Genomic DNA, 12,500 nt, shown 5'->3' on the forward strand with positions numbered 1-12,500 from the left:
TAATTCAAGTACTATTTATGAAGAGTGATGGTGAGAGCGGGTCACCTTGGCAAACGCCCCTCTTAAGATTAAAAGAGCGAGTGGAAAAACCATTGGTAATCACACAACATGTTATATTTTTGTAAAACGTTTTGATCCATGCTAAAACGGATTCACCAAAGCCAAAGAATTCCAGCGATTTGAGAAGGAAATTCCAATTCAACAAATCGAAGGCTTTCTCAAAGTCTATTGCAGTCATTATACTTTGGCAGTCTTGCATTTTTGTAAACTCCATGACGTCGCTTATCGTATGAACTGCGCCCAAAATGGTTCGTCCTTTGACAAAGGCATTCTGATCATAATGAATGATATGGGGCAAACCTTTATCTAGCCTTTTAGCAATGGCTTTGGAGCCAATTTTTACGTCAACATTTACTAGAGAAATCGGCCTCCAGTTTTTGATCAATCTCCTATCTTTGTCCTTTTTCTCAATTTAAGTTATCACGGCTTGTTTTTGCGAAGTTGATAATTCTCCATGCAAATACCGGTAGGCATAATTCAAGGAGTCAACTAGAAGCGATCCAGTTTCTGGCCAAAAGAACTTGTAAAATTCTCTTGTGAGCCCATCGTTCCCAGGAGTTTTATTGTTGTTGAAGGTTGACAAAACCTTGAAGCATTTGGAATAAGTTAACTGGCCCTCACACATTTCACGGACGTATACAAAACATGGACCCCAGGTCCATGGACCACCTCTGTGGACCCTGTCCATGGACTCCTTCATGGACCCGGTCCATGGACTACCCCTGTGGACCACCCCTCATTTTGTACAGTTTCACGCAGAAAAATCTTTAGACGAGAAAGAGAATTAAGTCATCCTGGTACTTATCTGGACAATTTAAACAATACTAGTTATTGTCTCTTACAGACCCATGAAAAATTCAGGAGGCTTCAACGGGATTCGAATCCATAACATCTGCGATGCCAGTGCAATGCTCTACCAACTGAACTTGTAGCAACTCATTTGGGAGAAAGTCATGTTTTGCATATGCCGTCCTCTTGGGGCCTAATTAGCATGCCTTTTTGGCCTGGCCTGACTTATGCCACGCTGGTAGGTCTGGAGTCAGCCGACCGGTTGGCTCAGGTGGTTGAACATCGGACTACTGTGCGGGAGGTTGCGGGATCAAAACCCCAGCCTGGCCAACATTCAGGGTGTTTAAATAACTGAGGAGAAAATGCTGCCTTTGTAATAACATTTGCAAATAGTTAAACTCTCTAGTCTTCTCGGATAAGGATGATAAACTGTAGGTTCCTGTAATAGCCCAAGAAATATTTTGTCATTTGTTTTTTCTTAATTAACCACGTAGGATTGCATGAGATCTTGGTGCGTAGGTGAGGATTGCGTGTACATATCAGGCGAGCATTTACCATGAAGCATGTAGGTATATGTGCAAAAGCAGTCTGGCAAAGTTTCCCACAAAGTGTTGTTCATTAATGACCCTGAAAAGCCACTAGGGGAGTGGTCAACTTCATATTAGGTATCCAATCAGTAGCCCATACCTAGGAGCGAAGCTTTTAGAGACCGTGATTTATTGATGTCACAGCGTCACCGAACGGGAACTTTCTTTGTTTCTTGTGAAAAGGTAGTCTAAAAGTAGATTGGTCTGCAAAACTGCCTTGACATAGGCTTAATATAGGAGTTGTTCTCTCCCAGTCATGGGCTAAATTCTCCAGATAAGTGCAACAATCACTTCTCTCCTTCGTCTAAAGATTTTTCTGCTTGTAACTTTACAAATTAAGGGGTGGTCCACAGGGTAGTCCATGGACCGGGTCCATGTTTTGTATATGTTCCACATTTCACGCATTGAGTCAGTTAACTTAGGAGATAAAGAGAAATTTTCAAGAAAGGGACAAGTTGAATAGTCACTTCGTATTCCCGACTGTTCGTCATAAAGGTCCGAGTAAAAACTGTAAATTTCATTCGTAATAGTGCTCATATTTATCACATTTATAATTGTACACAATGCATTGTTGGCTAATTATGGGCTCGCATATCTTGAGGTCCTCACAAATTTTGAACACAGGTTGAAGAGTATGATCAATTTTGTTACTTAGATCTGATAATTGCTTTTTCACTGCGTCAGCTGACTTTGATCCTTAAAAGGCAAAGCAACTCCGTGAATAGTATTTTCGTTGGTGGACTGAGCTTGCACTTCAGGGTTTTCAGACCGCACTGAGGTGACAAAGTGACACATAGTGGACTTGATGAGGCTGTCAGGGTACTAGAGGTTAGTAAACATCACCTTGAGATGATCACATTCAGATTTGAAAGACTCCCAGGTGGACGACAGGTGGAACGCACGATTTAACATGGTCTTGAGCAGCGATTTCTTGTACCCTTTATCGACATGGCTTTGGTCGTGAAGATGTAGGCTGGTGCTTGTTGGTTTCCAATAAACACTAGTTTCCAGTTTGCATCCTTTCTTGAGCACTTCCAACCGATAAAGGTCATTTGTTATCAGATGCAAGTTCCTAGTAAAATTTATAGATGGATGACAGCTATTAAGCGTTGATAAGAAATCTTCTGCTGCTGGCACATTTTTCATCGTAGCAAATGTGTCATCCACATACCTTCTGTAAAATTCAGGGAGCTTGTTGTCTTGTTCTAGTTTCTCTTCGATAGAACAGAGAAATGCATTTGCCATGAGTGGACCCAAAGGGGAGCCCATTGCCACGCCGTCGATCTGTTCATAAAGCTTGCCATCAAACTGGAATAGCTGATTCGTAGTTGCAACCTCTAGAAGTTAAACCAGGTCAGGTTTTGTAATGTTAAGGTTGTGTTTAACATTAAAACAGTTGCTTGAAGCCGCACATTAGTGAACAGAGACGTGACGTCAAAGGATACCAAAATTTCATTCTGGTCAATGACTAGGTTTTGAATCTCATCAGTATCCAAGGTATCCAATATTGTATGGCAATTGACTGACAGGGGCTTGAACTTTATAAACCGTACATCATCATTATTTGATAATGGAATGAGTTTTTAGTGTTTTGTGTAATCATCAAGTGTAACATCTTTTTTAATAGCTGATTTTTTTTATACCTTTACATTGTTTTTCTTCATTTCCTTCATCAAGTTTAAGTATAACGTTTTGCCCTCAATCCTACAAACAAAGTTATTTGCCTACCACCACCTTCAGCTTTAAACATTCCAGATACTTTTTTGCCTCTTAGTCCTGCCTTTATACCAGTCAGATGATTTTGTGGATAATTACTGTATCAAAATTAGTTTTATGTTTGTTCTTTTTTTGATATTTTCAATTGTTTTCCCAAACACAAAATTATTCATTAGTTAAAAAAATGTAGTTTTCAAAATCATTAAATGGACATAGCTACAACAACAACATCTTTACCGGTATTTCTTGAATTACTAAATTACTTACAGGTAGGGGATGGGCCTGCAGCTAGTTATTGTTAATCTTGACAGACCTGTAGCTCTTAATTTTGTATTGTTTTCAATGTGTGGTTTCATCCAAGTAAATTTTACGCCTCTATAATTTTATTTTTACTTTTATTGCAAGATCAACATAAAATTTAAGATTTTCAATAGTTAACACATATTTTTCTCTTTTTATTTTTACACCATTAATTTCTATATTTTTTGGTGCAAGTGGATAATCACGTATTTGTTTATTGTGTAAGTCATCTGCATATTCTAAATCAACTTCTTAAATACAAGAATAGTCTTCTGCTTTTTTTCATTTTTAAAATTGTTCCTTTGTCATCAATTAAAAGTTTTTTGTGGGTAATGATTTTTGCATTGCCCAACCATAAAGATTATTTGCGTCGAGATATGTAATAAACTTTGATTTTTTTGTTTCACCAAAATGACTAAAATATTTATTCTTTCCTTTTCCATATCTTTTTGTAATCATACTAACTCCTCCACGAATTCCTCTGTCAAACATTAAAAACATATCATAATCTGAAATTAATTCTAAAGAAATATTTGTTTGTTTAAAAGTGCATCCCAAGATAACCCTGGAGAAGTATATATCTTTTATAAAAAGGTGTGCATTATAGTTACTAAGATTGTGAAAGCATAGTTATTCTTGGAATGCTCGTGACACATATTTAAAAATAAATTGCTTACCATTTAAAACATTGAGTCTAGAAATGGAAATGTTATAGAAAAGGAATAAATAAACAATGGGTCCAAGTCTCAGGGTTGTGTGTTATTCTGTATTTAAGTTATTCGGCGAAATTTATTACCCAAATTTGTAGCGAAGAGTATGGAGGCACCACGTTGGTGTACCATCCTAAATTGTTTTCCCCACCTCTGACACATCCCTCACATTATAACTATTAGTATTAATACTTTTATGAATGTTACACTGTACTGGTGAAAACATACTGTTAAACTAGTTTTAAAAACTTATACACAGTACTTATAGAAAGTTGAAGCGTACGAGCTCTCGGCTCCTTCTCGGACGCTTGTTCACATATAAATGAAAAACAAGAATTGTGAACCGGTAAACTGTTAACAGTCACGTGATTTAGCAACACGTGACCGCAACAGATTGTCCCAGATGTGGGGGAGCAGGTATCTTCCAGTGTCACGGTTCCAGTCCGGCCTATGAACCCAGATATAGATGGCCTCTTTGATGCCCCACTCTATCCAACGATCTTCAAGGTCTAACACCTCTACTTCAACCTTATGTCCAGGGTAGTCCTTGTGTATGTGTTGTGAGACTTCAGACAAAGCGCTGCTTGGTCTAAGATGCTCCGTGAACCTCGATTTCAAAGTCCGCTTGGTCTCTCCCACATACGAGCTGCCACAGTCCACCCCTTGGCACGTAACCCAATAAATAGGGCCACAAGTGTCTTCTTGTTTCTGTGGGTCTTTCAGAAACGACAACAGTTGTCTGCGGGTATTGTATGGTTTAAATATACATGTAGTGTCTATAGCATCCCTCAAGTACAGTAATTAGGACCAGCGATTCCAAAGGGGCAAAGTTCAACCAACTTCCAATTCCAGATATACTTCACAATGTGCGCAGCAAATTCTGGGGAGATTCGCTTTAGCTGTTCGAGGGGTAGGCAAGCTTCTCATGGATGCACACAGTTCAGCATCACGTCTATGTTGCTTCCCCAGATATATTATAAAGTGCAGCTCAAAGATAAGCGAACCAAAATATACGAGTAAAATGCAAATAATACGTGTATAATGACCTATATTATGATATGCGTACGCATATTGACATACGCGCATACACGTATATACTTTTTTGTGTTTCTCTCATTAGGATGTACTATGAGCTAGCCTATGGTTTTCTCAGTTTTTGAAAGTTAATAATTTTTGTTGCTTACAATGGGCAGTGCAATTGCAGTATAAACTGGTGGTCAAGGTGTACAGAATGCCCCAGTGACTGATCATCTTTGTTCAGTGCTTCAGTGTCGCATCAAGGGTACAAGCATATATCTGCATTTATAATAATAAGGCTTGTGTTGATAGAACCAATGAAAAGTTTGTGTTATTTCTGAAACTCAGTTTTTTACCTGCTGTTTTCTAGTAAACTTACAACTTGCAGTTTTCGGTCGCCGACAATTTTTTTTATTGCTGTTGACTTTGAGTGACGCTACCAACAAATGCCCAGTCTCTCGCCGGTGCGCATACGTTTCCTTCCAGAATAATCAAATAAATATCTTCGGCGCACCTTACGAACGTGAAATGAAAATCTTGCTTTTTAACAGAGAGCATTTTACCATTTTAATTAGCGAATTATGCAGAATAGAACCAAAGTTATGTCTTTTTTTTTGCTGTTTGCATTGACGCCATGCTTGTCCCATGCTTAATTTGCGAGCAAGGTTCTAATCAGGGGCACCCAAAGAGAATATAGTTCAAAACCACTTAAACATATTTTAGTATTTAAATGGAAGAAATAGGCATATTTCCCGAGCTGCAAGTCTAGTGATCTGAAAATTATAGGGATCAAAACTTACCTTTTCGAAAATTTCAGCCAGAAAAAAGGCTCCCGAAAGTTCCATGTGACCTTTGTAGGGTAAAAATCCGTTCAAAATGGGCAATTATACCATCTTTTAGATGTTTGAAAATCCTAGGAGAGGCAGGCAAGCAAGGAATTTTACAACAAATATTCCAAAAATTCTAGATCTCAAATCGTCTTCCGATCAGATATTTTCCGAAAATTGACTTTGGGTGCCCCTGTCTAATGGCATTGAAGTTTGTCATTGACGAAGAAGCTAGTCAGAGGCTGCGGCCACACTAGGGTACTTAACTGGGTTATATCCAATTATTTAATTGATATTAACCAGTTTAAAAAAGTTATAAATGCTGCTTCGCCTCTTTGGTGTTAATCAGCTTTTAAGCGGGTTATGAAATTAATAACGCAAAAACAATACATTTTCTTAACCAGGTCAGGTATTTTTAAACCACTTCATCGGGTTGTTTAAGGCGGTTTTAACGTCGAATATCTGCCAATTTCTTCAAACCAGTGCTGGTTTCGAGGGTGCACCTAAACTTGCGGACGATGTCGATGGTGATGAATAAGGTTCTCTCTTCTATGCAAAATTAGGAGCATGTTTCACAAAGCAGAAATAGAAACCTGCGTAGACTGCATCAGATGAAACAGGGACCGTCCGAGCAGAGAACGTGTTGTAATTAGCGTATAAAGAAGAAAAGTAGAGCAAATGATAACACAATCTCTCATGTCAGGTGTTGTTCATGTTATTACGTCATACCACTTGCGTTAAACATTTCAAGTCCTGCAAGTCTGGCCACTATTAAAAATTAACGCTGCTATTTTTCTTTTAATCGGGGTTAAGTTCAGGGAATTTTTTAACCAAGTAATTTAAAGTTTAACCTGGTTGACTCTCTAAGTGTGGCCGCAGCCAGAGGTTGTTGGGACATATACAAAACATGGACCCCAGGTCCATGGACCAGCCCTGTGGACCCGGTCCATGGACTACCTCTGTGGACCACCCCTTATTTTGTAAAGTTACAAGCAGAAAAATCTTTAGACGAAGGAGAGAAGTGATTGTCGCACTTATCTGGACAATTAAAGCACAAGTCCATCACTAGGAGCGAACAACTTCCATATTAAGCCTATGTCAAGGCAGTTTTGTGGACCAATCTATTTTAGACTACCTTTTCCGCAAGAAACAAAGAGACTTCCGTTCGGTGAGGCTATGACATCAATAAATTGAGGTCTGTGAAAATGTCGCTCCTAGGTATCAGCTACTGATTTTAGGTAAAGTGAATTAAAGTCAATTTATTTAATGTCGGTAGTTCCTTCATTTATGAAACTGGTATCAATGGAAGCCGACGGTGCGCCTTTTACCCCCTCACTCTGTCAGTGCTGCATTTCATAGATATTTAAAGCTAAAGTTACACGGACCTTGAAGTCACTGATGATCGAACTGGGGATCCCTTTCTCCGAAAGCCGCGCACTAACCAACTGAGCAATATTAGCAATTGTCTCTTGTACACACCTATACCACATAATACGACCACTCCCCTAGTTGCATTTCAGGGTCAATGAACAACACTTCGTGGGGTACTTTGCCAGACTGCTTTTGCACATGTACATACATGGTACATGCTCACGTGATATGTACACGCAATCCTCGTCTACGCACAAAGATCTCGTGCAATAGGGCCCTACACGGTTAATAAAGAAAAAAACACATGACGAATTATTTCTTCAGCAGTTACAGAAGCCTACGGTTTACCGTCCTTCTGCGAGAAGACTAGAGAGTCTAACCATTTGCAGATGTCATCGTAAAGGCAGCATTTTCTCCTCAGTTATTTAACGACCCTGAGCGTTGGTCCAGCCCGGATTTTGATCCCACAACCTCCTGCACAGTAGTCTGATGCTCAATCAGCGTGGCATAAGACAGGCCAGGCCAAAAAGGCATGACAAGGCCTCAAGAGGACGACATATGCAAAGCATGACTTGCTCCCAACTGAGTGGCTACATAGCTCAGTTGGTAGAGCATTGCACTGGCATTGCAGAGGTCATGGGTTCGAATCCTGTTGAAGCCGCCTGAATTATTTATGTCTCTGAAACAGACAATTAACAATTATTGGATGAGGTTGAGCAAAATATTGTGATTTGTCAGTGGTGAGCAGATCTGCGAAACACTGACAAATCCCGATATTTTGCGATAACCGAGGTCAATAATTGTTTTATCATTCGATCACCGAGTTTGTTTTTTGTTTTTGTTTCCGGGAAGCTGTAAGCGCGTGCTGCCTTGCAGAGTCGAGTAATGGCACCAATCAATTGGTTTCCTTCTCAGCGTAATTATATTTGTAGACTTGTAATAGACTTGTACTTACAGTCACACGTTCAATGACAGTAGGCATCAACAAAGCTGAAGAATTTCACAGTTTTCATAGCGTATCCTGACAAGTGAAGCTTTGGTGTAAAGCTCGCCATTCTTTTTCTGACTTTAGCATAAAATCTCTTCAGTAGCGTCGCGTCGCGTCGATGACACAAGTGACTCTTCGTCTACCTTTCTTTCCTTGAGATACTCTCGAAATACATTGAGTGCAACTTTTGTTCCTTTCTTAGTATTCTCACTCTTCTTTCAATCAACTGAAGATGTCGACTCATTCCTGTTTGACAGCTCAGGGAGATGATCCGCCATTTTTTCACAAGAGCGTGATTTCAATTGCGCATGAGCAGAATATTATTTGCAGCAAAACACTTATTTGTGGGCAGTTATTTGCAGGTCATGTGGTGGGCTCTCGGCCAATGAAAAGGAAGGACAAAATACATCGAATGATAATAATAATTATTCTTGCTTTAATTGTCCAGATAAGTGCCAGGATGACTTCTCTTTCTCATCTAAAGCTTTTTCTGCTTGAAACTGTACAAAATGAGGGGTGGTCCACAGGGGTAGTCCATGGACCTGGGGTCCATGTTTTGTATATCTCCAGGTTGTTGTTCCAGTTCGTTTTGGTCGCAAATGCCGTTGTGACGTTCCATTTATCAATTTATTATGATGCTACCCCTGGGTATGGATATGTAAGATTCAATCCTACTACCCAACAGATTTTTTTCGGAACCCTTAACCCCTTCACTTTTTTGTCGGTGCCTTTGAAAAACGATTCCTACCAGTCGATTCTGTTGACTGCTTTACTTAAATATAGATTAGGTCATAATTTTTTGAATTGGGAACCATTTTTTTGTAGTGATATTATTTTAAAGCTTTTAAAAAAGAAAACAGCTCTCACCGATATTCCTCTGAGGAGATGACTTCCGTGGAGTTGCAATGTTTGACCCAACATCTTGAAGAATACACTGGATCTACATGTACAAGGATGACGTTAAACATTTATTTAAAACACTCACATACATGGGACATTCAAGAATTTTACCAATATTCAGTCAGCAAGTCATGAAAGTAACTCTGCAAGCCTTTGTGCCAATTACAGTGAAGTCAAATGAGTCAGAGTGTAAGCAATTAGTTACTGTTATTTTCAAACCAACAAAGTATCTCACATCCAGAAAGTACTTTTAAATTAGTTCAGGGAATACCGGTAATGGGACCTTTCACAACATTAAGAGTTGGAAAAATTGGGAGTCATGGTGATTTATAGTAAACAGTCAGTTTAGAACATTTGGGTATTTTCCTATTGCGTTGCACAATCAATTTGTCACAATCATGATGTTCTTCCTTAGAAATCAACATGGGTCTTATCAAGATCTTTTTACTTATTTAAATATAATAATAATAATAATAATAATAATAATAATAATAATAATAATAATAATAATAGTGATAATCACAATATTGGGCTGAAAGCACACAAAGGCGCCTCTGGCTGCCGCTTTACAGTCCATGTTTGATGTGGGAGCACAGCACCACAGCGAGGTATTAATTAGCTGTGAGTTGATTTTAATGAGAGAGGAAACCCGGAGTACCTGGAGAAAAACCCTCGAGTCAGGCTGCGATCCACTGACCCCAGGTTCCTGGACCACCCCTGTCGACCGATCCTCATTTTGTAAAGTTACAAACAGAAAATCTTTAGACAAAAGAGAGAAGTGACCCTCACACACAATTTAAGCAGGAGCCCACAACTAAGAGCAAACAACTCCCATACTGGCTATCTCATGGCAATTTTACAGACTGATCTTTTTTTGGACTACCTTTTTTGCAAAAAACAAATTTAAGACAGTTCCAGTTCAGAATGACATCAAGTTAGTTCCTTGTAATTGGTCATCGGGCTCATGCATGGAGTCTCATTCGCAAGAAATACAATCCAAACATAAATCGTGGTCTGTGAAGATGCCATGAATATAAGGCTTTTGTTGATTACAGGCAGGAACTCATCAAGGGGGCCTTTATCTCCTATACTTGGCCTAGGAGTCAACCTTTTCCTGGTATAGAACAACCCCTTGAGAGATTCAGCACGCCCACTGTTGTAAAACCTAACCAAATATTTCTCAGCATCAAGGGAAATAAATTGTATTACTCGGGGAAAGAGTTGACTCAAGGACTAGTGGAGATACATACCGGTACATACATACACACATGAAGTCTGCGGGTTAGCCTGCTCTCGCAGACGTATTTCCGGTTGTCGCTTCTCTCCGCCCGAAAAGTTACTTTTCGGGCGGAGGGAAGTGACAACCGGAAATACGTCTGCGAGCGCAGGCTATCTGCGGGTTGACTGATCCAATATAAAGTGCTTGATACGAGAGTACAGAGCAACAAAATGGAAGCCAGAAGAAAAAAGCTATTAAAAGTTCATCTCTGCAACGTTTTTTCGTGAGCTAATAGACTCACTCATCAGGAGATTTAGATGGTAAGAATATTCATTCCAGTATATATGTGCCAATTTACATAATTGCTAAGGTATTGTCAGTTGCTACACAACAGTGTTTTGTTCCTGTGTCAGCATTTTTGTTGAGCATAGAATGATCTTGCTAATAGACAAAGGTTGCACCATTTGTTTTTTAAGTGTTGTAAGGTTTGGCTCCAGCTAAAATGTTCCATGAAATAATGTGCACGATGTTGCTGTCCTTCAAAGGCCAAATGTGTTTGCTGGGTTTGGTGGAGCTTCTGGAGTGTGTGTGTAGGAATGACAAGTTGAACATAACCTGGCTGGGCCATGCTAACTCCTAAATAGAGGCGAGATAGAGGCTCCCCTTAATGAGCTCCTGTTATGGACTACTGATTTAAGCAATAATAATTGTCTCTTATGGACACGTATAGCACCTATTTGGTGGCTCCAAAGGGATTCTTCTATAGCCCACACTTCAAATATACAGTCACTTATTCATTTCATTCATCAAGTCCTTCCCTGGAATAAATGAGCCCAACAAATTGACCTGCTCCCATTACTGAGTGGCTTCATAGCTCAGTAGGAGCATTGCACCAGCATCACAGAGGTCATGCATGGGTTTGAATCCTATTGGAGCCACCTGAATTTTCCAGGTGTCTATAATATAAATAATATATATAATTGCTTAAATTGTCCAGATAATTACTAGGATCACTTCTCTATTTTGTCTAACTTCACAAAATGAGAGGTGGTCTACAGAGGGACCAAGTCTACAGGGGTGGTTCATGGACCTAGGGCATGTTTTGTATACCTCTGGTCATGCCACCCAACCAAAGACAACTTGAAGTTGACTTCCTCATTGAACATGAAAAAAGACATGGATTACCTCTTCAAGCTTAGGAACAATATCTCCATGACCTGCTTCATCACAAAATTCACAAGCAACTCTACAGACAAATTAAAGTGCTCTGTTAGCAACTAAAATTAATGCCCATGAAGTGATTTATTATGTTGCAAGAGCAACAAAACATCAAAAATTCCTCAAAAAGAAACACTTCCACCCTGCTCAATGCTACTAAAGGTATTATAGATGACCAACAAATTATTGAGAAATGAAATGATGGTAGAACCAACTGGGATCTCGGAAAAAATCCGAGCCCCAGATGGGATTCGAACCCACGACCCTCCGTGATCTAGTAGCATCCGACTAGATCACTGAGGGTCGTAGGTTCGAATCCCATCTGGGGCTCGGATTTTTTCTGAGATCCCAGTTGGTTCTTCCATCATTTCATTTCTCATGTGTTTATATCATTCTCACATTCGCTCAACAAATTATTATGGCTTTTTTCCTTGTTCCTTAACCCTTTGACTCCCAAGCCAGCCTGAACCAACCATACTTGGTATTTTACTCTGTCTAACGCTAGATGATTTTACTTGTCAATGGGGGGAGCCCTGGTAGTCAAAAAAGTGAACCTGAATAATACACTGTATGTTAATTTCAGAACTTTATACAAGATTAGAACACAGTAAACCACACCTATAATTATTAAATTCCAATAATCATTTAATAAGCTATAAGTTAACACCACAAGTAATTGTTCAATATTTGATATGTGGGACAAAATACATTTGTGCTTAGGAATTTTAAAAAATTCACAAAAATTTAAACGGATATGGTATGAATGAAATAGCAATACAAAGTGTTTTTTGATTCTCT

At 39.2% G+C, this 12,500-nt stretch overlaps 1 protein-coding gene, 1 non-coding gene and 1 pseudogene across 3 annotated transcripts in view; 1 reads left to right on the forward strand and 2 right to left on the reverse strand.

Moving 5' to 3' along the window:
- LOC137975434 (uncharacterized) overlaps positions 1-3,100 on the reverse strand; it is a 6,218-nt pseudogene extending 3,118 nt beyond the window's left edge.
- The window catches only part of LOC137975770 (corrinoid adenosyltransferase MMAB-like), a 30,964-nt gene that overhangs the window by 14,248 nt on the left and 4,216 nt on the right, over positions 1-12,500 (reverse strand). For both annotated transcript variants that reach the window (XM_068822949.1, XM_068822948.1), the window contains exons 4-5: positions 11,670-11,730; positions 9,233-9,305 (exon numbers count right to left, since the gene is read on the reverse strand). In XM_068822949.1, the coding sequence (XP_068679050.1) occupies positions 9,233-9,305; positions 11,670-11,730 (134 nt within the window). The remainder of the gene's footprint in view (positions 1-9,232; positions 9,306-11,669; positions 11,731-12,500) is intronic.
- Trnaa-ggc (transfer RNA alanine (anticodon GGC)) lies at positions 7,966-8,038 on the forward strand. The gene has a single exon. It is a non-coding gene; the product is annotated as a tRNA-Ala (tRNA).

The sequence above is a fragment of the Montipora foliosa genome, chromosome 11 (genome assembly GCF_036669935.1).
Source record: "Montipora foliosa isolate CH-2021 chromosome 11, ASM3666993v2, whole genome shotgun sequence".
Classification (NCBI taxonomy): Eukaryota; Metazoa; Cnidaria; class Anthozoa; order Scleractinia; family Acroporidae; genus Montipora; species Montipora foliosa.